Source organism: Achroia grisella, unplaced genomic scaffold (assembly GCF_030625045.1).
Source record: "Achroia grisella isolate CSIRO2021 unplaced genomic scaffold, CSIRO_AGI_Agris_v1 utg770, whole genome shotgun sequence".
In the NCBI taxonomy this organism is placed as follows: Eukaryota; Metazoa; Arthropoda; class Insecta; order Lepidoptera; family Pyralidae; genus Achroia; species Achroia grisella.
Genome location: NW_026713016.1, coordinates 192,242 through 218,556, shown reverse-complemented (window position 1 = coordinate 218,556; position 26,315 = coordinate 192,242). Strand labels below are relative to the sequence as shown.

Below are 26,315 nucleotides of genomic sequence, written 5' to 3'. Positions count from 1 at the left end.
TGGATGTATAGATGGGTGGCTGGATGTTTGTTACTCTTTCACGCAAAAACTACTGAATGGATTTTAATGAAACTCTACAATAATATAGCTCATATATCAGAATAACACATAAGCTATTAATTTCACGCGGGTTCACTCCTACCATTTTCGTAAAAAGGGCACAATGTTATTGCTTCACGTATGAATATTTCGTTTCAAACTTTCATTTGTAAAATATAATATTATAATGAAATAGATTGTAAAAACATACATATAAAGTACGAATGTTATGGATTTGAACCCGTTATCGATTATTTTTGTCACAAGCTTCACTTTATCATCTCTTGCATTCATTCATCCTAGGTTTGTTCTATCCCGAAATCTCCCAGTCGCATCTCAACTGTAATTCGGACAACACGCGGACTCTCCCGCGTTTCTGCTCGCCTAGTACTTTATTAGTGAATTTCAAACTAACTTTTGGGTGAATTATTTTATTGCGTATTAATTAGTAATTGAGCATAATTACTAAGTGTTTTTTTTATATTTTAAATGTGAGTTAAATTATTATATAATTAAATACATACATAAAATTAACTAAAATATTTCTGCAAAAATCTGTGAAATTTTAATTCGTCAGAATTCGAGCAGGTAATTAAAATAGATTTATTATATTGAGTCATTATAGACAGCGTCCCGGTTTCGTATGGATGCATTACAAACCTAGAAACGTTTTGAATAAATCTATTGCTTAAAACTGCATTAAAATCCTTTGCGTAATTTAAAAGATATAATCAAAAGATACAATTATCTACACCACCTATCGTTGACTGTTGTGTCCTGTCGTTAAGTTAAATAAATAAATAATCAAACAGACAGCGCCAGCGATTTTGGTTTATGCTCTATAAAGATACAATTAACTAAAAGTTCACAAAATCACTAGTAGTGCTACTACTACCATTACAATAAGCTGTAACTAAGTGATATTTACTGATCATATCTTGCATCCATTCATCCTAGATATGTGTTCCCGAATTCTCTCCCAGTCGCGTTCCAACTGTAATTGGAATAACACGTGGGCTCTCCCGCATTTCTGTTCCCCTAGTACTTTATTAGTGCATTTTTAATGGAACTTGTGAGTGATGATTGTTTTTTATGTTAGTTTTACACATAATTACTAAGTAAGTAATTTTATATTTTATAGTCAATTTATGGATAAATTATGTATTATTTTTAAAATGTTATGGTTATTTTTGTACTAATATTTAATAACTAAAGAAATTCTTTATTTTTCCGGATGAAATCGAGACATTAAACTATAACTATCAATGATGGAATAAAATGTCATTTGACTCTTTCAGAAACACAAATATTTCGATAACCAAACATAATATCTTATATGTAAAATTCTCGTGTCACAGTTTTCGTTCCCATACTCCTCCGAAACGGCTTGACCGATTCTCATGAAATTTTGTGAGCGTATTGAGTAGATCTGAGAATCGGCCAACATCTATTTTTCATCCCCCTAAATGTTAGGGGTAGTCCACCCCTAATTTTTTTTTTATTTTAAGGCAAAACAACGTTTGCCGGGACAGCTAGTATACCTATATAGATTCATACAAATTATAGTACTTTAATAAAAAAAATCCGTTGACTATATAAAATATTGTATTTGGTTTTTGACCACCGACGCAAAAAGGATGTTAGAAGTTTACCTATCTGTGTATGTTTAAACCAACAGATTAGAATGTTTTTTTAGTGTGATAGTTAACGTGACCGAAACGGTTCTTATATACAACTAGCTGTTCCCGCGACTTTGTCCGTGGAATTTAACTTTATTTTTCTAAAATAAAAGTAGCCTAAATTACTTCTTATTACCTCAGCTACTTGCCCAATAAAGTCCCGTCAAAATCGGTTCAGCCACTTCAGAGATTACCCGGAACAAACAGACAGACAGACAGACAAAAATTGTAAAAAGTGGTTATTTGGTGTATGTACCGTATATATATTCATATGAATGTAGTAAAAAGCAGTTATTTCAATATTATAAACAGACACTCCAATTTTATTTATGTATGGTATTAAGTAATTTAAATTTATTAATTTTAACTCTCATTTATAAACCGATTTAGATTAAATTAAAAGTTTATATATACTTTCAGATTTATTGTTTTTCTTTCAATTTACTTTCTAAATTTAAAAGAAATGCGACTAAACGCTCCATTTAGTTTAAGCTTGTTTATTGGAAAAGTTGTGTTTTTAATGGAGTTATAGTTGTAACTAAAAATAACGGTTCTACTAAACTAAAGCCAATAGTTGTAACTATAAACAACGGTTCTGACTAAAGTCAAATCATCCGAGTTAACTAATTCGGTAACACAAAGAGTGCATGTTACATCAATTAAGCCAATTGAATATTCGTTCGTTCTCTTGTGAATATAACAGATGTTCTTTAATTAACATTATATAATAGGTCATATATAAGGGAATCTCCATTAAGAATTATAACAGTCATGAAAGTATGAGTGTTCACTTGCAATCAGCATATTATACGGGTTCGAGTCCTGGCACGGTATGAATGATTTATTATTTATTTGCAGGCAAATACGGTAGATATATTGTTTCACAAAAAACAAACGTGATGTGCCATAATCTGGCATATAAAAAAAATGAAATATTCAATAATTATATAAAATAACTAGCTATTCCTAGATTTAACTTTATTTTTCTAGAATAATCTAGAATAAAAGTAGCCTAAGTTACCACTTATTACATCAGATACCTGCCAAAAAAAGTACCGTAAAAATCTGTCCATCCATCATCCATTCATTTCAGAGATTAGCCGAAACAAACAGACAGACAAAAATTGTAAAAAATGTTATTTTATATATACATGTAGTAAAAATCTGTTATTTCAATATTACAAACGTCTGTTTGTAATATTGAAACGAACCGGTAACCATCGGATATAAAGCGGTGTGCTCAACCACTAAACCACCGAGGCCCTCAAATATAATAACATTCTGAATATGTAAAAGGAAACGAGAGATGTAACGACGCACAAAATTTATCAATTTATTATCTAAATGGATCACAATATCCTCTGCAGCAATTTCAATACAATTAACTAACGACCATTCCTGTGCATTGTTGACATATCAAATATCACAATGGTTTTTTGGACACGGATGTATATTATGTTCTATTCTATGCTCTGTTTTTTTATGTTAGATACAAATTTGACATGACCTGTGTTGCCAGCTTTTTTTCCTTCCTAAATAGTGTTGTGACATAATCGGAAATTAATAATTTTTTTTTTTTTTCGGAATACCAAGGCTATTTACAAACAGTTATAAACATAATTAAATCAGAACAGCCATCTACAGGTTTTCACGTATAAAAACGTAATATAAAATCAATTACAGTACTAACACGAAAGTCGTGTTTGTGTCATAAGTACTCATAAAATCATATATCAAAAAATAACAATCTACAAAACAAACTACAAAATTCTGAAACCATAAAAAACAAATATTTTTAAATAATGTAAATGCATACAAGTAACATTAAATTCGATACTTATAAATCAAAGAATTCGAAAAACAAATCAATATCTAATACCCTACTTGATTTATTGAAATTATTACTTGCTCGCCACATATAACTGTTTTGCCTATAGTTGATGATACAGAAGATCCGATTTACACTCAAATAATATGTAGGTGTTCATTTAACACGGATTAACACAATATTAATAAAGTATTAATTTTGGATTTTAATTCTGGATTAATAAAGTTAAATAGGGTTGTTTTATCAAAATAGAATTTATTTATTGACATATGGGTTTTTCAAATAGGTAACGTGTGTATTATTATAGTTATATATATACATAAAACAAAGATTACCTGCATTTTTTTTTTATTAAAGAAATAAACTTTGTATTTCATATATAGTATGTTATATGCACACTTTAGCTATTTGAAAGAAAAATATAATTGGTTTGTAGCTTATTTATTTTTTTATTTATTTAGTATTTTTGTGTTGTTTAATTCAAAGACATTAATGGAAATACTAGTGTACGCATATTTTGAAAATATGTTGAAGAAACTACTTATAATGCTGCGGTAGAAAGCTATAAAACTAATCGTATAAAATAAAAAAAAAAACAAAAATTAGTATAGCAACACTCCCCCGTTACAGCTGGTAACATTATTTGAAAATTTGAATTTGTACTCTAATAGTGTCTGACAATTTCTTTTTAGTTTTCTTTTTATTGCCTACGTGTATCGAATAAACATTTATCTATCTTTCTAACATATAAAAATTAAATTATGCTAATAATATAGTTAATTATTAAAACACTAATTATTGTAATTAAGCTTATGTAATGTTCAGTGGATAAATAGTGGCAGTATATATAATTAATTCTTTCAAAGATTACATCATATCCATTAATAGTCGTACAATATATAATACTGTTGCTAAGGAACATTATGAAAGTACTAAATTTATGTGTTGGATATTACTTCCTACTTCCTTAAATATGCCTAATGATTATGCTATATCAGGAGCAATGTCATCATCTGCTTCTTCTTTATCCCATTTATTTATAGTCGGCGTAATATGTTTTTCTCTTCCATTCATCCCTGTTCGCAGTAATCTCGTTATTTACCCCCTTTCTTACCATATCATTTTTCACACAGTCCACCCACCTCTTTTTCGGTCCTCTTATTCTCTTAACATTCATATACCTTTTAAAATAGTACATCAGGAGCAATGTATTGTGTATTAATTATTAATAGAAAAAATCAAAATGTACTACATTTCAAAATGTTCTGTTTACTAGAAACTTTTCTATGGTTCATAGTAGAGATAATATGATCACTACTTTATTAAGTATCACTGTTTGTTAACTTTTGACAACTAAACGGTGGAATGGATCTTATTCTACAAAAAGAATCATCTGTTAACTTTCTTATCTTACTCTCCTTTTATGCATATCATCTTTTCTTCATTCGTCTTCTCCCTTTACGTCATATAAATTTGACCAAGATCACATCTCTATTAATTTTTTTAGTTATCTTGAGATACGGGACTGTCTCCGTACTCTTGATACAATCCATTCTTATTTCTAACATCAGACTGACAAACTTTTGTATTTATAACATTATATAGACTGGTATAGATTTCTATAACGAAATTATTTATATCAAATGTAAGCCTTGGTTACAATTCACAATGGATTCTTTTATTTTGTTTTAAAATGGAACAAAGATATTATCCTAAGATATTCAGGAAAGTGTCCACAATAGGTGTTTCTGCAATGTCTTTCCGCAATCTGTGAGTCTGAGCACGTCAATATTGGCGGGAAATAGCCTGCTGCAACCGTCACGGCGCCGCAGCGCCATTTTCTTTTCCCGCGCTTGCTTATGGAACATTGCTTTTTATTTTCGTGTTTATTATGTTCGACAACATCTGAAGTGCCACGTTTTTGTTTTTTAATCTTTATTTAAATATAATAAAATCGATAGAATCTATACATATAAATAAAATTGGAGTGTCTGTTTGTAATATTGAAATAACCGTTTTTACTATAAGTACATAAATATAAATACGGTACATACACCAAAATAATATGTATTACAATTTTTGTCAGTCTGTCTGTCTGTCTGTTCCGGCTAATCTCTGAAATGGCTGGACCGATTTTGACGGGACTTTTATTGGCAGGTAGCTCATGTAATAAGGAGTAACTTAAGCTACCTTTATTTTAGAAAAATAAAGTTAAACTCCACGCGGGCGAAGTCGCGTGTATAGCTAGTTAGTAATAAATGTGATAGTATACCAACATAATGTTTAGTGTTACGTAGACAATAAAATCTAAAGTGCCATTGTTATCCGGTAATCTAAAAAAAACATAATAATATATGCATACTCTGAGATTAATACATATAATAAATACATAATACATATCATAATATTAATCCAATTCGAATTCAATTTATTTACTGCAACTTATGTACGTAATCTTGAAAAACTGCATTCTGTAAACTTTCGAGAAAACCTCGGCAGGTAATTCCACAATCAAAATGTACGCGGGAGGAAGCTCCTCTGAAACCGCACTGTCCGAGACCACTTAGGTTCCAGCGTGTGGAGATGAATTCCCTGTCGATGGCAAGCGGTGCGATAGTAAAAAATTGCCGTGGGCATCACGTCCAACAATTCTTAAGAATACAGTCCGTTGTTCATTCGGTAGAACACACAGAGCAAGCATCAGTTTTGCAACAGATTTGACCAACCCACTGCCACTTCAACTTAAGAAAATACGAAGAGCTATGTCGATGATCTCTCCCCCTCCGATCGATCCCCCGTCCAATTCAAACGGGGATCGAAATCACGACGGCCTGACCCGAGGTTCGAAACCCTAGCGGTCAGACTAAAGTCGTATCCGTCAGGCAGGAGTTGGCCTTAAGTGAGCGCAGGTTTGGAGTGCCATCTGCACTCTATCGTCCGGTGATCTGTAAAGGCCAGCTGCGGCCAACAGCATTAGAGCAGTCTGAAAAAAAAGTTCTCTGTCGTATATTCCCGTCATGACTTGCGGAGCCGAAACGTGGACACTACGACGATACGACCACCAACCAAAGTCGTTCAACGATTGCACACAATTATACCCCAAATATTGTTACATCATCGCTGACTGTTATTTTTACTGCCAATTCATATTACCAATTGCGTGACGGAAGAATGTAATTCAGAGAGGGGTCCACTGTGACTACTGTAACTAGTTTAGTGTCTAAATACAATGTTATTATCACACTATTTATAAATAACGCATTATGAATTTGATATTTTAATATATAATAGTAATTATGAACAAGGGAAACAGCGCCATCTAGCAGCTAAGCAGAGCTTGTTATATAAGTACTAGACAACTGATATAAATACTTAAATTTTTTTGTAAGACAACATCCAGACCGTTACAAACAAACATATGTTAAATATAGATCGTTTACTGATAGCAGTTTAGCGCACCGCTTAACTTCCGATGGTGGCGAGATTGATTCCTCGCGCGGTACAAACATTTGTATTCATGAGTGTGATTGTTTGTAAAGATCTGGCTATTTTCTATGTATATTATGGGTGTATTTATAAAAAAATACATGTAAGTATTTATTTATATTAGTCAGTCTAGTACACATCCTCGTCCGGTGAAGCTGTAAAGGCTAGCTGGATCAACAGTATTAGAGGAGTCCAAAAACAAAGACAAGCTCGTTATCGTGGGACTAGATGACGTTGTGTGATTTTCTATCCCCCCCCCCCCCCCCCCCCCTAACCAGTATCAGTTAGATCACCAACAGTGCATTGCCGGAGTTGCTTGAATGAGTTAAGCAATAGGTCCAATTATAATTACTAATTTAACAGAAATTAATTTTGTACATGTTTATTGCTACTATAGTTTACTCTTCTGTGTATTCTTTTATATTATGTATGTTATGTCTGTCTGTCTGTCTCGCTTTCACGCCAAAATTACTGAACCTGAAAAATAAGTTTCAAGCTTCTAACTTCAAAAATGACGATTCTTCCATACAATCTTTCATCCCCAATAAATGTAGAGTGTGTTAAGGGACCGTTTTAGGTACATCGATTTTAGAAGAAAATGTATAATCCATTTTATTTAAAATTAGTGTTCCTGTTGCTAAATAACAGTTGTGTGTAACGTGCAAATATGATGGAAACCAGATTAAATTATAATAGCTGCTATATCCACTGAATGACTCCATCATTAAACCACATTTCATGCTTGTAAATCGGAGTCAACTTGCGTCGAGGGGTCGTCGGCACTATTGATAAACAGTGACGGCAATCGACGCATCCTGTCGCAGCACGCAATTGGTGCGCGCGCGCATGCGAAATACCACGCCCTCCTCGCGTTTGAGCGCATACCAGGGTTGCCAAACTGTATCTATTGAAAGGAGACACGGTTCTTATGGATGATATTGAGGCATACCAAGGTTGCCAAACTGTGTCTATTGAAAGGAGAGAGGGTTCTTATGGATGGTAATGAAGCATACCAGGGTTGCCAAACTGTATCTATTGAAAGGAGAAACGATTCTTATGGATGATAGTGAGGCATACCAAGGTTGCCAAACTGTGTCTATTGAAAGGAGAGAGGGTTCTTATGGATGGTAATGAAGCATACCAGGGTTGCCAAACTGTATCTATTGAAAGGAGAAACGATTCTTATGGATGATAGTGAGGCATACCAGGGTTGCCAAACTGTATCTATTGAAAGGAGAAACGATTCTTATGGATGATAGTGAGGCATACCAAGGTTGCCAAACTGTGTCTATTGAAAGGAGAGAGGGTTCTTATGGGTGGTAATGAAGCATACCAGGGTTGCCAAGCTCTGTCTATTGAAAGGAGAAACGATTCATATGGATGATAGTGAGGCATACCAAGGTTGCCAAACTGTGTCTATTGAAAGGAGAAACGATTCTTATAGATGATAGTGAGGCATACCAAGGTTGCCATCTGTGTCTATTGAAAGGAGAGAGGGTTCTTATGGATGGTAATGAAGCATACAACCAATGATTTGTCTTACATGATATTCTAACATAATAATTATAGCTAATCTCGTTTCACGTACTCGTATAGGATTGTGTCTATTGTAGTCTTGGGATAGATACAATAACACTTTATAATAATGTCCGCTAAGTACCATTTTTACATCCATCTATTATAAAACAAATTTTGTACTATTTACTTGTCTTTGTGCTAACTGATGAATTCTCCATAGTCTTGTGTTGTGAAAACCTTGTGAAGTATAGATACATATTGCGTAAATAAATTCTATATAATATCCGTTTAAAAACCACCTATGATAACTCAATATTAACATTTGCTGCAGGTGCCCAGGTGCATAAAAAGCCTATGTAACGTGAATTTGTGTTAATATTGTAAATAAGTAGGTACTTAGTAAACTGTTGCGTTCTGAATCATGAGTAGTATTATATTAAGATGCACTTGTTCATTACCAACTACACATATGTATATAGTTTTATATAAAAGTGTATTTATTTTTATTTTACAAATGTAAGAATGTTATGTGATGCAAATTTTTGTGATATTAATAATAAATAAATAATAATAATAAATAATAATAATAATACTAAGGTTGCCAAACTGTGTCTATTGAAAGGAGAGAGGGTTCTTATGGATGGTAATGAAGCATACCAGGGTTGCCAAGCTCTGTCTATTGAAAGGAGAAACGATTCATATGGATGATAGTGAGGCATACCAAGGTTGCCAAACTGTGTCTATTGAAAGGAGAGAGGGCTCTTATGGATGGTAATAAAGCATACTAAGGTTGCCAAACTGTGTCTATTGAAAGGAGATACGGTTCTTATGGATGGTAATGAAGCATACCAGGGTTGCCAACCTGGATCTATCGAAAGGAGAATTGGTTCTTATGAATGATAAAGGAATGGTGCACCCGCCTGCTCTAACGGTTACGATAATAGGGTAGTGGAGGATGATAAAATGAACATGAGGTCTGGTCGGTTAACCCATCGTGACAAATTCTCAATCTGACATGGTCCATCGATAGCAGTGAGGGGTCATCAGTCTAAATTATTAACAATTCTCTATCCCCCCTGCCAATTTACTCACTTCCACAATTGAGTAAAGTGATAGGTCGCCCTAACAACGAGATGAGGCCTGCCTTATAGCATCTACAGGGCGAGCTAAAGCTGTACCACCTCGTGACTCTGGCTATAGCGCTCGTAGGTACATCGTATAGTTTGTTAGTCGGTACGAATCCCACACACGCCCTCGCAGTGTTATGAAGATTTTGCAGACGTCTAAAACTCTTTTGTGCGAAAATCCTCGTGCTTTTGACATCCCTGGCGCATACCATGTTGCAATAGTACTCAGATAGTACAGTCGGATAGAATCGATTCAGGTTATCCCAATTTGAAAAAAAAACTAGAAACATTATTATGGCTCCTTTTTTTGAAATACATAGTTGCCAGGTGTAAATATTTATTCACTTGAGTTTCTTGCCAGTTCTTCTCAATTGGATCTAACTGGACGGTAGAAAAAAGAAATAAAATTATAATGTAAAACTTGACGTTCATAAGCGGCTAAAATGTCCTACATGAATAAATGATTTTTGAATTTGAAACGAGCTGTAGTAGTGTAGGTACCGTTAATTTTTTTATAAGTACGATTAGTTTCAGGATTCTATTTCGTTTCATACCTTTTTAAAATTCACATACCTACACTAGTATTTCCATTGCTGTCTTTGATCGAAATTAAATGATTTTTACCTTTCAAAATGCTGAACTGTAAAGTTTTTAAATTTTCCACAGTAAGGACGACATTTTTCATGAAAAGGCAATTAATCAGTCGGTAATTTCATTAAATATATGTAAATTTATGAAACTTGGAAAACCTATATCTATCGATTTCTAAGCCTTTTAAGTTTAGTTTTAATAAGTTTTAAATAAAGAACCATACAATATTTCAGTGTAACTTATAAAAATCTGTAATTAACATTAATTTCCAATAATGGGACAACACTTATAAGAATCTTAAAAAACTGGTAACACCAATAATTTAAATGTTGCCTCTGATAAAATAAAAGACTATAGTTTTTATATCTCTTTTGGAATCTATTGTATTGTAGTTAATACTTGTTGAAGTGTTAATTCCTTATAAATTCACCATAATAACCTGAATCATCCTCACACTATTTAAGAATAGCAAAAAAACTCTTAACACTGAAAAATTAAATCTTGTCTTAGAGATAAAAAAAATAGTATTTATGTCTCTTTTGAAACCTATCGTATTGTGTTAATTCTTCTTAAATTCGCTATGATGGACTAGCTGACCTAACTTCATGCTCATTCTATCATCCTCCGCTGATACTCCGCTAGAGTACCTTTACCGTTGATGCTGGCGAGAACCCTAGTCCATTTCCATCCATTAAAAAACCACCTCTATAACTCGCTAGTTACTTCAGTTATTTCACTCCTATTATATAAGCGTTATTAGATATATATTCCTTTACGATTTATTACATACTAGCTTTTGCCCGCGGCTTCGCTCGCGTTAATTTATCCCCTTAGGGCTGGAATTTAACAAAATCCTTTTTATTATATATCCTATTTAAAAAAGTTTAATATTCGACTTGTTGTTCAATATGAATTAAAAGAAGGTATTTAAGTATATGAGTAATATCGAAAACTGATTCAGAACTATTTAAATCAGTATCGATACCTCGTAGGAACATCGAATAAATAGAACATCGATAGGAACACCCCTAAATCCCTAAATCAATCAGTAAGATTTGATGACTGCGGCTCTAAAAAAATCAGTTCAAATTCTTGCCAGTTCTTTTCAATTGAATCTGTACACTGAACTGGACGGTAGGGAAAAAATATTTGAGGTTCTTGGGCATGAAATGTCCTACATAAATAAATGATTTTTGATTTGAGTTTCTTGTCAGTTGTTCTTATCTCGAAATCATTCTGAACTGACTGTAGATTTGACATGTCATGAGCTGTATATATCTGTCATACATCTACACGAATAAAGATATTTTGAATTTGAATTTGATGTCGCGAGCGCAGTGCGGGTACAGTTGTAGTAGAATAAAATTAAAATGACAATTCCCGTACACATGAGGAGTGGGGTCAACCAACTGTACAGGATGAGGGCTCAATAGGGGGTCGGAATTAATTGTCATAACGGCTGCGTGGTGTCTACTGCTCTAATTTCAGATGCTTGTATCATATTGAACTTCTCAGTTTTGTTGATTTCAGATACATGTATACTTATGTTTACTTACTCAGTTTTGTTGTCTTATATTTCCGCCCTATTTTACAAATCAATAAAAAAAAATGTTGAATATTTAAAATCATGTTTCCGTATAAGCCATAGCTCTGAATTGATATTTTATATTTCCGATGGTTGACTGTTAGAAAATGCCTTGTATGTTAATGTACTTTTACCTTGGTATTTTGTGCATTAAATTATATAAATAAATAAAAAATATTACATCAATGAAAAAAATGTTTAAATTTGAATTCTATGTTTCTGTATAAGTCAGAGCTCTGAATTGATATTTATATTTCCGTACTATATTACATCAATGAAAAAAATGTTCTAAATTTGAAATCCTATATTTCTGTATAAGCCATAGCTCTGAATTGATACTTTATATTTCCGTACTAGATATATTACAAATCAATGAAAAAAATGTTCTAAATTTGAATTCCTATGTTTCTGTATAAGTCAGAGCTCTGAATTGATATTTATATTTCCGTACTATATTACATCAATGAAAAAAATGTTCTAAATTTGAATTCCTATGTTTCTGTATAAGTCAGAGCTCTGAATTGAGACTTTATATTTCCGTACTATATTACATAAATGAAAAAAATATATGTATATTGTACTACTGTGTATATGTATATTCGAGAAACAAGAGCGGAAAATGGATTGTAGTAGTTATGTGTAGATGCCATCTTTACATAGTATAAAACGAAGTCGGCGCCGCTTTCTGTTCGGTTATATCTTTTAAACAACGCAGCGGATTTAATACAATACATAAATAAATAAATAAATAATATTCATACATTGTAGTAATTAAATATTTTTATCAATTCCAGAAACCCACATCACTCAACTATGAGTTTATAAACACAAGAAACTGAAGCAATCAAAAATGGATCGGCGTAAGTGGTAAAAATGTATGTGTCAGTGTTACCACGGACTATAAAGACAAAGATATGGTGTGTGATAACGGTGGTGACCGTCGGTGTACTTGTGGAAGTGGTCAGCCTCAATGGAGCCAACGTATGCATGGTCAAGCAGAAGTAAGTTTTTTTCGGACTACTCTTAATGTTATTGGCCGCAGCTGGCCTTTAGAGCTTCACTGGACGATAGGAGGCGAGTGCAGATGGCACTCCAAACCCGCGGATGTACTTATAGAACGGTTTAAGGGCAACTCCCGCCTGACGGATACGTCTTTAGTCTGAGGCCTAAGGGTTCGAATCTCGGCTCAGGTCGTTGTAATTTCGAACCCCGTTTAAATTGAACGGGAATCGATCGGAGGGGGCAGAAGTAAGTATGTCAGAAGTTCTGCTAATTGTTTACATTTATATCGTTGTATAGAAATAATCATTATTCAAATAAACTTAAAGCACTTTTGAATTCACATATTTTTTTATTCTACCATTCATTCGGAAGGAAGACTTATCACCAGAAGAACGAGCGAGAAATGCAGGAAGGAACTGATTATCAGTATTGTGGGTAATAACCTTATTGCTAACAATGTATTATGTCAGGTTGACCTCCATTCTCCCTGGTGATGAAATTCCTAGTGAATTTGTCACAAAATTTGTCACTAAATACGTAACACGTAATACGGGAAAGGAGATCGTTAGTAATGTGTACTATTCACCCCATTGATAGCAAAGTACCATGTCAGGTAGACCTCGCGATTCCCCCTGGAAACCATCATGATAAATTTCTTGTGATTTAGTACGATGGACTGACTGATCTTACCTTATGCTCATCTCATCATCCGCCAGAAAAAAATTCAAATGTGTCATAAAATATTTTCTTTGTAAAAAAGCTTATTATAAAATTGAAGAATTTATAAATGATAATAATGTTTTTGTAGAAAATATCTAACTTAGAATTCACAGCGCTGACAATGTTATCTGATTGAACAGAGATTAAGTGCGTAGCGGTTTCTATGTTGATTGTCGCATGCCTAATCATTGTTGTTAATTAAATATAAGTAAATCAATATTTATTTAAAAGAGCAACACACAAGTTTCTTGCTTATTCTTCTTGTGATGAAACTGTAGAATAAAAAATAAAAAAACTTGACTATTCAAAAGTGCTTATATTAAGTTTATTTGAATAAAGATTATTTCTATTTCTATTTCTAAAAAATCCTCCATTAGTGCCTCGACAGTGTAAACCGTTTGCGCAGGCTCCACCATTCCATTATCATACCTAAAAAAATATGGATGGTCTCCAAATACTAGCGCAACTTAGTCCAAACCCCTTTAAAACAAAAATGTCTCACTGGTACCCCACCAGAGTACACCGCTGGCGGGTCCACCATTCTATTATCATACATAAAAAAATATGGATGGCCTCCAAATACTAGCGTAACTTAGCCTAAACCCCAATATATAATATTGTCTGTTAAATATACGAATATAAGTTAAATTGGAACAAAAGCAGCAATCATGCAACTCTTTGGGGTGAAAGATCATTGCAAATTACGACAATCACACATAACACGATGCAAATATCCATTGCAGTGTTTATTACGAAACATTTTCATTATGACAGAACAGTTGCAATGCAAGATGTAGTTAGTTATTAATATAGTTGCTAACAATTCTCGTACATCTTTTTTGTAATCGAACATGATGGAATAGTTTTTATTTTTTAATTTAAAGTAATATCTGTCGCTTTCTTTGTGGCAGCACACTTTTGGATCTATTTTTTTTTTTGTACAATTCACACAGCGCCATCTAGTCCCAAGTTAAGCTATCTAAAGCTTGTGTTACGGGATAACTGATACAAGTACATAGATAATTATATATTTTTCGTAAATACATACATATTATACATAGAAAACACCCAAACAACAAATATTTGTATTCGTGAGTACGATTGTTTGTCGATACAAACAATCATACTCATGAATACAAATGTGTGTGCCGTGCGAGGAATCGAACCCGCGACCATCGGACGTAAGGCGGTATGCTAGATCGCTAGACCACCGAGGGCGTCTATGTCTTATTATTGTGATCCTGTATTATATACATTCGTAAGTTTTTTTTTATTACTCCTGCGCTAACGGTTTACGCTGGCAATAGTGGAAGATAATAAGATGACCATGAAAGTCAGTTAGCCCATTGTGACAAATTCACCAGGAATTTATCTCAATACTTTTCAGGGGGAACCGCGTGGAGGTCAACCTGTCATGGTACAATGCGTTCATTGATCCACATTACGAAGATTTCTCATAATATTTAATATAGAGTTGAAAGAACAAGAGCGTAAAAGAGTAAATAACAGCCATCCATACTCACATAATTTCGTATTTATAATATTAATCCTTACTAATATTATAAATGCGAAAGTAACTCTGTCTGTCTATCTGTCTTGCTTTCAAGACAAAACTGCTGCACCGATTTAAATAAAATTTGGTATACAGATAGTCTAGACCCTGAGAAAGGACATAGGATACTTTTTAATGCAAAGAAAGGGTTGTAAGGGGTTGAAAGGGGAGAAGAAATGTTCTATGGATGTATAGTCATTTTTAAAGCTAGAAGCTTGAAACTTATTTTTTAAGCTTTTGACTATCAATATGATATTCAAAGTTTGTACGAGTTTTACCCTGAAGGGGATAAACTAAAATAGGGGATGAAATGGAAATTCCTCATTCGTCCTCTATGATATTTATCCGTCCAATATGTATATTTATAGATATATATTGTACATAAATTTATATCTATTATGTGACCCACCTATCCTTTTCTTATCGTAACTTTCTCTATCCACCCAAAGGTAGTCTGGAATAGATTGCTTAAAGATAAGACCTTCTATATCAATGAATGTATATTTACTACTTCAATTATTAAATTAAATATTATATTGTCGTTTTTTACTATACAATTAAACTCCACGCCAATTTCTGATTGCAGATACAACATAACTAAACGCGTGAAGTATCGGGCCCCGATGTCTATACGCACTTATGAATGGTGCTTCAACATGCCGCCGCGGTGCTCCCGCTGGAACACTGAAATGAGGGATCTCACAAGGCTCGAGGTTGGGACCCGTTTTATTTTATTTTAATTTGAATGTCAAACAAGCTGGACGGTCAGCTTGCCTCGCCTATATTGTCACGGCAGCATTATTGTTATATAATTTATTAATGTAAATTCTAATTATATTAATTCTGTATATTATATTCTTTCATTCAGAATTTAAGATTACTCTCTTGTTGATTGAAGCTCTTACCACTTTCCACGATCTTCCATCATGCTCTTTAAATGTTGATACGACACGACTACCATTTGGAGCTATTCCTTGGTCTTCCTCTCTCCTCTTTCCTTCTATTTTTCCCTCAATAATAATAATAATCATCGTGCGTTATCAAGTGTCCTAACTTTTTCCTCGTCTATTTTATATTATTACAATCATTATTATTTGAAATACTTTATCTAGTAATATAAATCTTGAAATATTATTATGCAAAGTAATGTACGTTCTTTGTTAAATATTTTAAATGTGTGTACATTTTTCTTTATTAAATTAAATCGTGAAATTACTTACTTTGCCGAGATTATCCTTGAGATAAACTAGATCTGGTACGAAGTGACTGTCTTTGCTAATTGTTGTAGTTGCATTCTTGTTGCTTATTTACGATCAATTACAGCGGCTTCTGAATGTAATGACTATATTTTAAGACATACATAGTATATTGACTGGTTAACTACATATATCATCAAGATATAGCTCTTAGCTAGAGTTGCTAAGCTTCCTGTATTCCCAGGACATGTCCTAGTTTTCAGAGTGTCCTGGGAAGTCCTAAATAGTTATTTGGCAGCGTGCTCGGTTTTTAAAATTCGCGCCTCTTATTTTATGATTTTCAACAGTATAATTTTATTAAATACTTTTTATTATAAACCTGATTGTGTTAATTACTTGAGTTTTACTACATATTAATATAAATATTGCAACACTATTACTGCGTTCTGTTTTTAAACTGGATAGTCCTGGTTTTTTGAACTTTCGATCCTGGTTTTTTAAAGCGGTTTAGCGCATTCCGTTAAATCCGGTCGCAGGTTCGTTTCCTCGAGTATTATTATTTGTATCATTCTGGGTGTCATCTATATATGTTATGTATGTATTTACAAAAATATTTTTAATTTTTTTATAATTTGTTTAATGCCCATAGTGCAACTACATCTGTTGAATGAATAGCTCCGAGCTATTATTATCATATCTAGCATAGCGTGACTTACTGGAAAGAAACTGTTCAAAGGCGTCTGTAAACACATATAATACTAAATCCCTTGATAATTCACACAGCCCCAACTAGTCCCAAGCTAAGCAGAGCTTGTTTTATGGTTACTAGCCAACCGATATAATACTTAGATACATTTTTTGTAAATACATAATATACAAGATAACCAGACCAATACAAAAAATCATACTCTTGAATACAAATGTTTATACCGTGCGAGGAATCAAACCCGCGAGCGTCGGAAGTTAAGCGGCGTGTTAAACATCTAGATCACCGAGACCGTGAATATATCAAATAACGAATACAAATGTTTATACCGTGTGAGGAATCGAACCCGTGAGCATCGAAATTAAAGCAGTGTGCTTAACCACTAAACCACCAAAGCCGTTATTCAGATATTTTATAAATTATACGTGATCATGTTATTGTAATATTAATTGAATTTATGTGATATTTCAGACAGAAGAACGTATAGCCGAGGTCGCAGTTTGTTGTCCCGGCTACAAAATGCAAGACGTCTCGTGCGTCCCAATCTGTCCCAATGGAAAAACTGGACCTAAGTGCTCCAACGGTAATTTGGTTGACAATTTTTTTATCACTGGACAATTCACACAACGCCATCTAGTGCCATAGACAACTGATATAGATAGATACATTTTTTGTATATACATAGAAAAAAACCCAGACCAGACTCTTTCTATGTATTTTCTATGTACCTTACGAGGAATCGAACCACTGACCATCGGAAGTAATCCACCGAGTAGGTCAAATAATTTTTACACTGTACATAATCATGAAAGAAAAATATTTATTGAATGATTTTCAGTGAAATCGAGGTATCCAGAGATATTTTTACAGGTCGTTTTAATCATAAAAATCTAGCTATTGTATAACAACTGTTTGTATTTGCTTTCCTCTATACCGGAACTATTACTACTATTAATAAATTATTTCAAACGTTTCTCTTAACACCAGTTGCAGGTCCTATATATTTTTTTCTTACTTTCTTCTTATTTTGTTCATGAGTAATTGTATAAAGTATTTTTTAAGAATAGCAATGTCATCTATCTTTGTAAAGATTGCTTGATTTTATTTATCATTATATGAGTATTATTAATATCTACACTTCACGTTTTAATCATCAATCAAATGTTAGTTTTAACGTTATTATTATAAAAAAGATTTTGTTATACCGGTTGTTATTCTCCCGTTTCTTCTTACTGTTATTTGTTGTTCCCAAAATTAAATTTCTTTCTTATGCCCTCTGATTATCTGTCTTAGCATAGAACATCTGTAACTACATTCAATACATATGGATTTTTACAATATACAAAAAGAAATATTCACCCTTTCTTTTTTTTTCATTTTTTTAAGGGTTTTATACTAGCAACCTGGGTAGGAAGCGAGGCGATTAGGATCCCATTTTCTACTTTATAAATTCGTTTAAAATAACATTAATACAGTTACTTAATTTTGAGGTCTTTGTACTGATTATTTAAGTTCAATTTACAATACAATGGAAACCAAATACATATTGATTCAAACAAAACCTGCGAAGTTTCCCAATCGCTTCGCTTCCACTTAAGTGAACAGAGAGCCGCGGCGATTTTGTTTTATACTATTTAAATATTAATAATGAAATTTAGACGGGTGATTTCAATATTGTCATTTTTACTAAAAATGTTAGAACAAATAATGAACAGGATATGGAAGTCAATAATACATTGGTATAAATTCTCATTGCTTCATTATCAATTTGCAGAATGCCCAACCAACAAATGGGGTCCAAACTGCATACATGACTGTAAAGTGTGTTCAGATCATAGCACATGTTCCCCTGTCACCGGCGAATGCGTGTGCAGGGTCGGATGGCAAGGTGAGAGGTGGGTTACCACTTTAATTAAATTATAATCACATTATTCTCAAAAGTGTACATTTTTTTAACCCTTTGAAATTTTTTTTTTTAATTCTTTAAATTTTAATATTTGACTAAAACCAAATTCCAGTCCCAACGAATAGCTATATCACTTCAGCAGTGATCGGTTAAAACACTTTGTGGGGCACCAACTACCAGTATATTTATTTTAAATACTCGACTTCGACCAATAATAGATGTATAGATGATATGTATGAAAGGAGAGTAAGCTCAAATAGGATAGACCGATAGTGATCAGTGGAAGGAGATAACATACTGTGGACCCCAAATAATAGGATAAAAGTAAGACAACGAATATGATGTCTATTAAGTCATGGAAGTACGTAAAATAAAAACGTCTATTTCACGCGGAAAATGTTGTATCAAATTTCGGTTTATAAAATCGCAAAAATTGTTTAAAATTTATGATTTATTACATGATTACTTCTACAACTAACATGAACCAATTTTTAATTTTATGTTACAGTTGTCAAACCAGCATGTTTACAACAACTGCAACCCCCGTGATGAGGGAATTACTAACAACTACGAAAGCAACTACACAATCTGCTCCGTCTACTACTAAATCTACTACAACTACTACCACTTTAGCGCCTGTCACTACAACTGTAGCAAAAGTACCTGTAACGTATATTAGTGTTAGTACATCGACAGTGAAAGTCACATCGCCAACGCCATCAACTGTTCATTCAGTTGTAAATAAAAACTTAGAAAGTGCACATAAAAATGATACCATTAATTTTTTTACGACTTTTAATCCAATCGCAACTGAGGTAACAAAACGATTCCTCGCTGCTAATTCGGTATACAACAAGACAGAATCAACAACTGAAATAACTAAAACTATTTTAATTAACGAAGCTCCGACACCTTCAGTGCAATTAATAAAAACATTGCCTACTTTAATGCCCACTAGTTCATCTATAAAACCAGTTCTAAGTACTACGCCTAAAACGAACCTAACATTACCAATTAAGGAAGTCAAAGAGAATGTCGAAACCACAAGAAAACCTGAAACAACACTAAGATCGTATCCAACTACATTAAAGTTCAAACCAAAAGAAATATGGATAAAACCAGCCCAGAAAGGTGAATCTCCTATATTAGAAATAAAACCAATACCAAATCATGAAGTGCATCACATGAAACATAAACATATAACAAAGAAGGAACTTGAAAGTACAACACCAAAGACTATTATTGTTTCTATAATACCTACATCGGTTTCATATGCAACATTTAAGAAAATAGCATTGGCTACAGTACCTTATATGGCTCAAAAGAATAGCACTGTGATGAAATCGTATAGCCAAATAATAGAAGAATTCACAAAGTCTATGTCTGTTCAAACATCTACATCTGTTCCTTTTAAAAAGCTGAATACTTTGTCATTAAGGCAAGGGAGTTTGTCCACAACTACCAGCCCTGCGTCTCGAAATGTGACTAAATCACTACATACTACATTAGCACCTACAAAAGGAATTACGAAAGTAAATAGTAAAACTAACAGCATGTCAAGCACGTTCTCTGTTAATCCTAACTATACTCCTAATTTTCTAACAACGATCTCTTCAATTAACACCAAACCAACAACAAGAAAGCGTAATATGGTAACAACTCATATGCCAAAAGGAATTCCAAAAACTACACAGAAAATAATTACAAATAAAAAAATTGATGCTACGCAAAGAAATAAGACAGTAACGTTTATTACAAAAGAACAAAGTGATACAAAACCAGAACTGTCTCCTAAGAAAAGCACCAAAGTCTTAAAAAACGCACCTGGAATGAGTAACAATACTAAATTTAATGTTTCGAATGATTCTAACTCTAAAACTAATACTGTAACCGATCAGCCGAAAGGAGATGAAGAAGTATTTCATATTTTGACAGAGCCGGAGCACATTACTGCTGTAATGGGTGAGAAAGGGACGGATAGAACTTCAGTTGATCTCGTTTCGGTGATAAGTATTGCTGGAGGAGTTATGATGGCTATCATCACGGTAGCGGTTATTATAGTGATGATAGAGAGATGTAAGCGGCCTAGATATGAAGATGTAAGGAAAATTAATGATATAAGGATGCAAGTTATGATTGATAAAAATGATGTCCCCCCACCGTATGTACGAAGTATTTTTCATACGCCATTACCAGGTAAAGAAACAAGTAGTATATTAATATTTCACAAAATGCTTCATCGGCCCATTAGCTCAGTTGGTTAGAGCGTCGTGCTAATAACGCGAAGGTCGCGGGTTCGATCCCCTCATGGGCCAGTATGTTTTTGCACTTTTTTTTAAATTTTGTTTTTTTTTCAGATCCACCAACGTCAGAAAAATGCCATTATCAACCGATATCAACACTAGATCGTAATTTAAAACAATTTATGAGGCCTGTTGTAGTACAAACTATTTCACCCATAATGCTGGAAAACTTCAGAGGTAAACTTCACAGAGTATCCATATTTCTATCTATAAGACTGCTGCGTATTCTATTACATATATTTTTACTATTCTCAGGTATTCTAGAATGTCATTATGACCATTTACCACGAAGGGATCACGAATTCGGAACAATGCCAATCCGGGGTACAGCGACATCTATCAACTACAGTAATGAACTTCGAGCACCGCGCGCTTACTCAGTAACCGAATCGACTATAGAAGCATTGAAATGCGAAGCTAAATTGGACGTTATTGACACTACAACTAGCGAACCTCTTTATGCTGAGATTCCATGTTGGAGACCTCCATCTGAGCACGCTATCGAAGTAATAAACACCAACGGCGAAGCAGTCACTGAATTATGATTGCATTTTAGTATCTCTAGTGAACAACAGATGGCGCTGTTCCATGAAAAATTTATGTAATTTTTCTAACTCTATGAATTGATTTCTATGTGAACTAATGACATAATGAACTTGTTTGTTTATAGTGAAGTGACTCATATTTGTTTTGAATAATGTTTTATTATTGAATACAGTGATTATGTACCTAAGAATTAAATAGTAATGAAGAAAAATATACTTTTTATTTTACTTCGTTCTGTATATTAATAATAATAGAAATAATCTTTAGCTTACTGGTCGCAAGGAAAATTATATAAATATAATTTCTAGTTTAACGTTCAAGTTATTTATTCCTTGTGAGAGTCTGCAGTCGGAACTAGGTTGAAACCTGTACTACAAACATCCAGGCTTCTTCCAGTACCTTAATAAGAATAGAATAGAATAGAATAGAAAATCATTTATTCAAATAAACTTAATTTAAGCACTTTTGAATAGTCAAAATTTTTTTTAAATCTACCGCTTATTCGGAAAGCTGTCTCATCACAAGAAGAATAAGCAAGAAACTTGTGTGTTGCTCTTTTAAACAATACTTGTAAGTTCACATTTTACAAGTCGAAACGTGTGAATACAAACTACCAACCAGCACTAAGTACTATGTAATAATTCTTAAAGTATATTAAATAACTTTTAGTGGGGTAGTTACAAATTTATTATCTTAAAATGAGGAGTGTATGTATAGTTCGTATTATTTGTGTGTGTGTGTGTGTGTACCATAGAGGTATGTAGCTATGTACCATAGGTACATAATTTACACAATACATGATATTGTCTCGCTATTATCACAATAAAATAATAAATAAACAAATTTTCGTTTTATAGATAAATATCTAATAGGCCTTAATAAAACGAAAATGTATTTGTTAAATTATTTATTACCGTTTTTTTTATGGTAAATTAAGTTTAATTATATGTACATTTTATTTGCTCTTTTTTTTCGTTTGTTGTTTATATTGTATTTTTTATATTGCATTGAATAAAATATTTTTCTTTCTTTATTTCTAGTATTTTTATTATTGTTATTAAGTATTTTCTAAATATATATATTTAATCACTTATATATTAAATGTATATAGTACCAAAGTTTTTCCAAGGCCGTATAATGTATGTAGGTAAGTAAATGATATAGTATCCTATTAACAACAATATTATTATCATTATTTATTACATTAGGTACATATCTATTTTTATATATCTATACCTACATAAGATCAAAACATTGATCATAGCCTTGCACTCGTCCTTGCTTTATTAAACTAAAGCAGTTTACAGTACGAACATAGTTTCCAGTAAATATATATGTATACATCTATACATGTAAATAAAATTGGAGTGTCTGTTTGTAATATTGAAATAACCGTTTTTACTACATATATATGAATATAAATACGGCACATACCTACACCAAAATAACATTTATTACAATTTTTGTCTGTCTGTTTGTTTCGGTTAATCTCTGACTCCGCTAGACCGATTTTGACGGGAATTTTATTGGAAGGTAGTTGATGTAATAAGGAGTAACATAGGCTACTTTTATTTTAGAAAAATATAGTTAAATTCCACGTGGACGAAGTCGCGAGTACAGCTAGTGATAAATATGTCAATAATGAATTGTTAACACGAATAATATAATGGTAAATAAGTAAAGACTATATCTTATTTATTTCTCTCCAAATAACAAGAGATAGGATTTTTTTTTACAATAAATGATTGCTTGTGTTATTAAGAAAGGTTATAGTTTATGATGTAAGTAAACTATAATATGGGACCATTGTTTCGATTTGACATGTACTAAAATTTTTTTACTGTTGTTTGAGATTATTTTTCATCTCCTCTGATCGACCCCCCGCCCAATTCCAACGGGGATCGAAATTACAAGAATTACGAAATGTTAATTAATTAATATACAAACTTTTAAGTTTTTATATATTTTCACTCTAAATAAATAATAATTATTATTATTAAAACTCAAAAAGGTATTTCTGTATACTATGGTTGTGATAGTCTAGAATAAAACTGGCAATTCTTCTGATGTCAAATTACATACAGATATCACTGGCCACTATAATAGCTAAGAAGAATTATCTTAACTAACTATGACTACAACTTAAGAATCTGCTTAACCAACAATTAGATACGCAGATTAGCTTAAATTATATAATTAATTTTATTTTTGTTTTAGGGCTGGGCACTAAGAACTTAAAATATAAAAAATTTCAAGTTAAAGTACCAAAGTTTCGAGGGGACGATTGCGAAAATGCACTACCATGACGGGACTAATCACGGTTGTTAAGGAGTAACCCCTCGGGGTTTAACTGAGTAAGAGGCCGACAATATTAATTTACACCCCTTCATAAAGCGGGGGGTTTAGTATTATATAAATCATAGATAAAATTGTGGAGATAAATAAAAACGCCATGGTGGTATATCACATCAAAACTTTTACATTCAAATTTTTTTATTCATAAAACAAACAAATGCGTAACGCATTCGTAATTCTAATAAATTAGAAATAGAAATAATCTTTATTCAAATAAACTGTATACAAGCACTTTTGAATAGTCATTTTTTTTATTCTACTACTAATTCGGAACGCAGATTCATCACAAGAAGAATTAGCAAGAAACTTGTATAGACTTCAATAGATGTTATTTAAAACAAATACAGAATAAGAAGTAAGAGGCATATGCGATAATCAACATAAAAATCGCTACGCACTCATTCTTAGTGCAATTAGATAATATTGTCAGCGTTATGAATTTTAAGTTTTTTCTACAAAAACATTATTATTGTTTACAAACTCATCATTTTTTTAATAAGCTTTTTTACAAAGAAAGTGTATCGTACAATATTTGAATCTATCTTCAGACAGATGAACATTTTATATGCTTCGTAAAAAAAATAGGTACGAAAGTTTGGAAACACAAACCGAAACTACTACGTAGATGTTAATTGTAATTACAATTTAAAGTACATTTTTTGCTCAATCCCATGATCTCATTAGGTAGCAAACAATGAATGAACATGACTAAAAATTACTCATTGCTACCTACCTGACTAAAATATGAAATTATAAGTGACACGCGTATAAAATTTAAATGTGATTATTTACAAGTATATCCTTATTTTTAGCAAAATAGACACATTAATTTTTTTACCTCTATTGTCCATAAACCGTGGCATATATACCTACATAATGTTGATTACAATCTGCTTAAATATATATATATATATATTTATACATAACCTTACCAAAAATATAAATGCGTAAATATCTCTGTTTGACTGTATCTCGCGCTTTCACGCCTAAACTAATGAACCGGTTTCAATTAAATTTGGTACATAGATATTCTAGAACCTGAGTAGGCAGAGACTTTTTTAATATTGGGGTGATGAAAGGGGGAATGAAACTTGCGTGTTGCTCTATTAAATAATTGTTGTAACTTTATATTTTAAGTTGAAATATGCGAATACAAACTCTCAATAAACACTAATTCATTAGAGTCAAAATAATAAATACACAATCAACTGGTTTAGTAACTGAATAAGAGTAAATCAGCAGTAGTGATTAGAGCAGACTAGTCCCTACAGGTAGCACTCGTTCACGAGTATGACGGATGAGCATCAGCATCATTTTACGCTCGACTATATTTTAGGGACCCCAATAACCCGCTCCATGCTGCAACAAGTCACAAAAGTTAACAAATCAAAAAATCAAAACTTATGTTAACTTCAACAAGGAATACGGTAGTATGCACACATAGTGTTTACAAAATTATTTATTTGTGATAAACTTTCAATCAAAATATGCAAAACAGACTCGAAATTATCTCACCGATTCTTATTATATGACGGCACGTGAACTTACTGGAATTAGGGTCCCCTATTTATGTCTAGGAACCTTCACGGCATGAGATCATTGAGGAAAACTACTAAATATGACAAAGTTATCATTACGTTTCTTTATAAATTGTTGACCTCGCCATGAGTGTATAAATGACTAGTTGAGACCCGCGTTCATATACGTTTTAGTTTTAAAGAAATGGCAACTATACTCGTTCTCCAATCTGTCGAATCGCAACGAAATGTTTTTCTTGTTGCTCCGTTCTGAGTCTCGAATCTATAAAATAGGTGCAAAAATTTTTATTAGATATTTTTTTCAGATATTAGCGAGTTCATTCGAATAAACTATAGAATATCTTAAGGTAATATAAAAACTAGTGGTATTCTGTTCCTCATGCCAAATGTAATTGTTAGAACATGAAGACGCTCGAAATGGTATATTTAATTTAATTCTATCTAACTATATAAAAAAAAGATGGATAACAATCTTTAATTTTCATATTTTAAGCTCATTTTTAATTTTTTCGATATAGTCTAATTAAAAAAGGTAAAATCAAAGATTTAATGTGGGACGAACTTCTTAGCATTCCATGGATTCACTGTGCGGATGGATCACTGACTGGATCTACCGTGTGGCAGAGAGGGAAATTCCA

General features: G+C 32.6%; 1 protein-coding gene and 1 non-coding gene across 6 annotated transcripts; both read left to right on the top strand.

Moving 5' to 3' along the window:
• Nucleotides 1-470: 470 nt before the first annotated feature.
• On the top strand, nucleotides 471-22,016 carry LOC131850473 (mucin-2-like). 5 transcript variants are annotated; one of them, XM_059200697.1, is made up of 8 exons: nucleotides 471-530; nucleotides 12,648-12,854; nucleotides 15,714-15,840; nucleotides 17,501-17,612; nucleotides 18,804-18,924; nucleotides 19,444-21,131; nucleotides 21,293-21,415; nucleotides 21,494-22,016. In XM_059200697.1, exons 2-8 carry the CDS (start codon nucleotides 12,727-12,729, stop codon nucleotides 21,781-21,783), a joined length of 2,589 nt encoding a protein of 862 aa, XP_059056680.1. In that variant the 5' UTR covers nucleotides 471-530; nucleotides 12,648-12,726; the 3' UTR covers nucleotides 21,784-22,016. The 5 variants fall into 5 exon arrangements, with proteins under 5 accessions (XP_059056680.1, XP_059056681.1, XP_059056679.1 ...); XM_059200698.1 differs by lacking the exon at nucleotides 471-530 and adding an exon at nucleotides 535-627; XM_059200696.1 differs by lacking the exon at nucleotides 471-530 and adding an exon at nucleotides 1,026-1,111.
• On the top strand, nucleotides 21,177-21,250 carry Trnai-aau (transfer RNA isoleucine (anticodon AAU)). The gene has a single exon. It is a non-coding gene; the product is annotated as a tRNA-Ile (tRNA).
• Nucleotides 22,017-26,315: the final 4,299 nt, after the last annotated feature.

Excerpts from the sequence above, each read along its gene's own strand:
- LOC131850473 (XM_059200697.1), top strand. The coding sequence starts at position 12,727 with ATGTATGTGTCAGTGTTACCACGGACTATAAAGACAAAGATATGGTGT. Across the intron at positions 12,855-15,713 it reads GTATGCATGGTCAAGCAGAA|ATACAACATAACTAAACGCG; the intron begins GTAAGTTTTTTT and ends TTCTGATTGCAG. Across the intron at positions 18,925-19,443 it reads GTCGGATGGCAAGGTGAGAG|TTGTCAAACCAGCATGTTTA; the intron begins GTGGGTTACCAC and ends TTTATGTTACAG.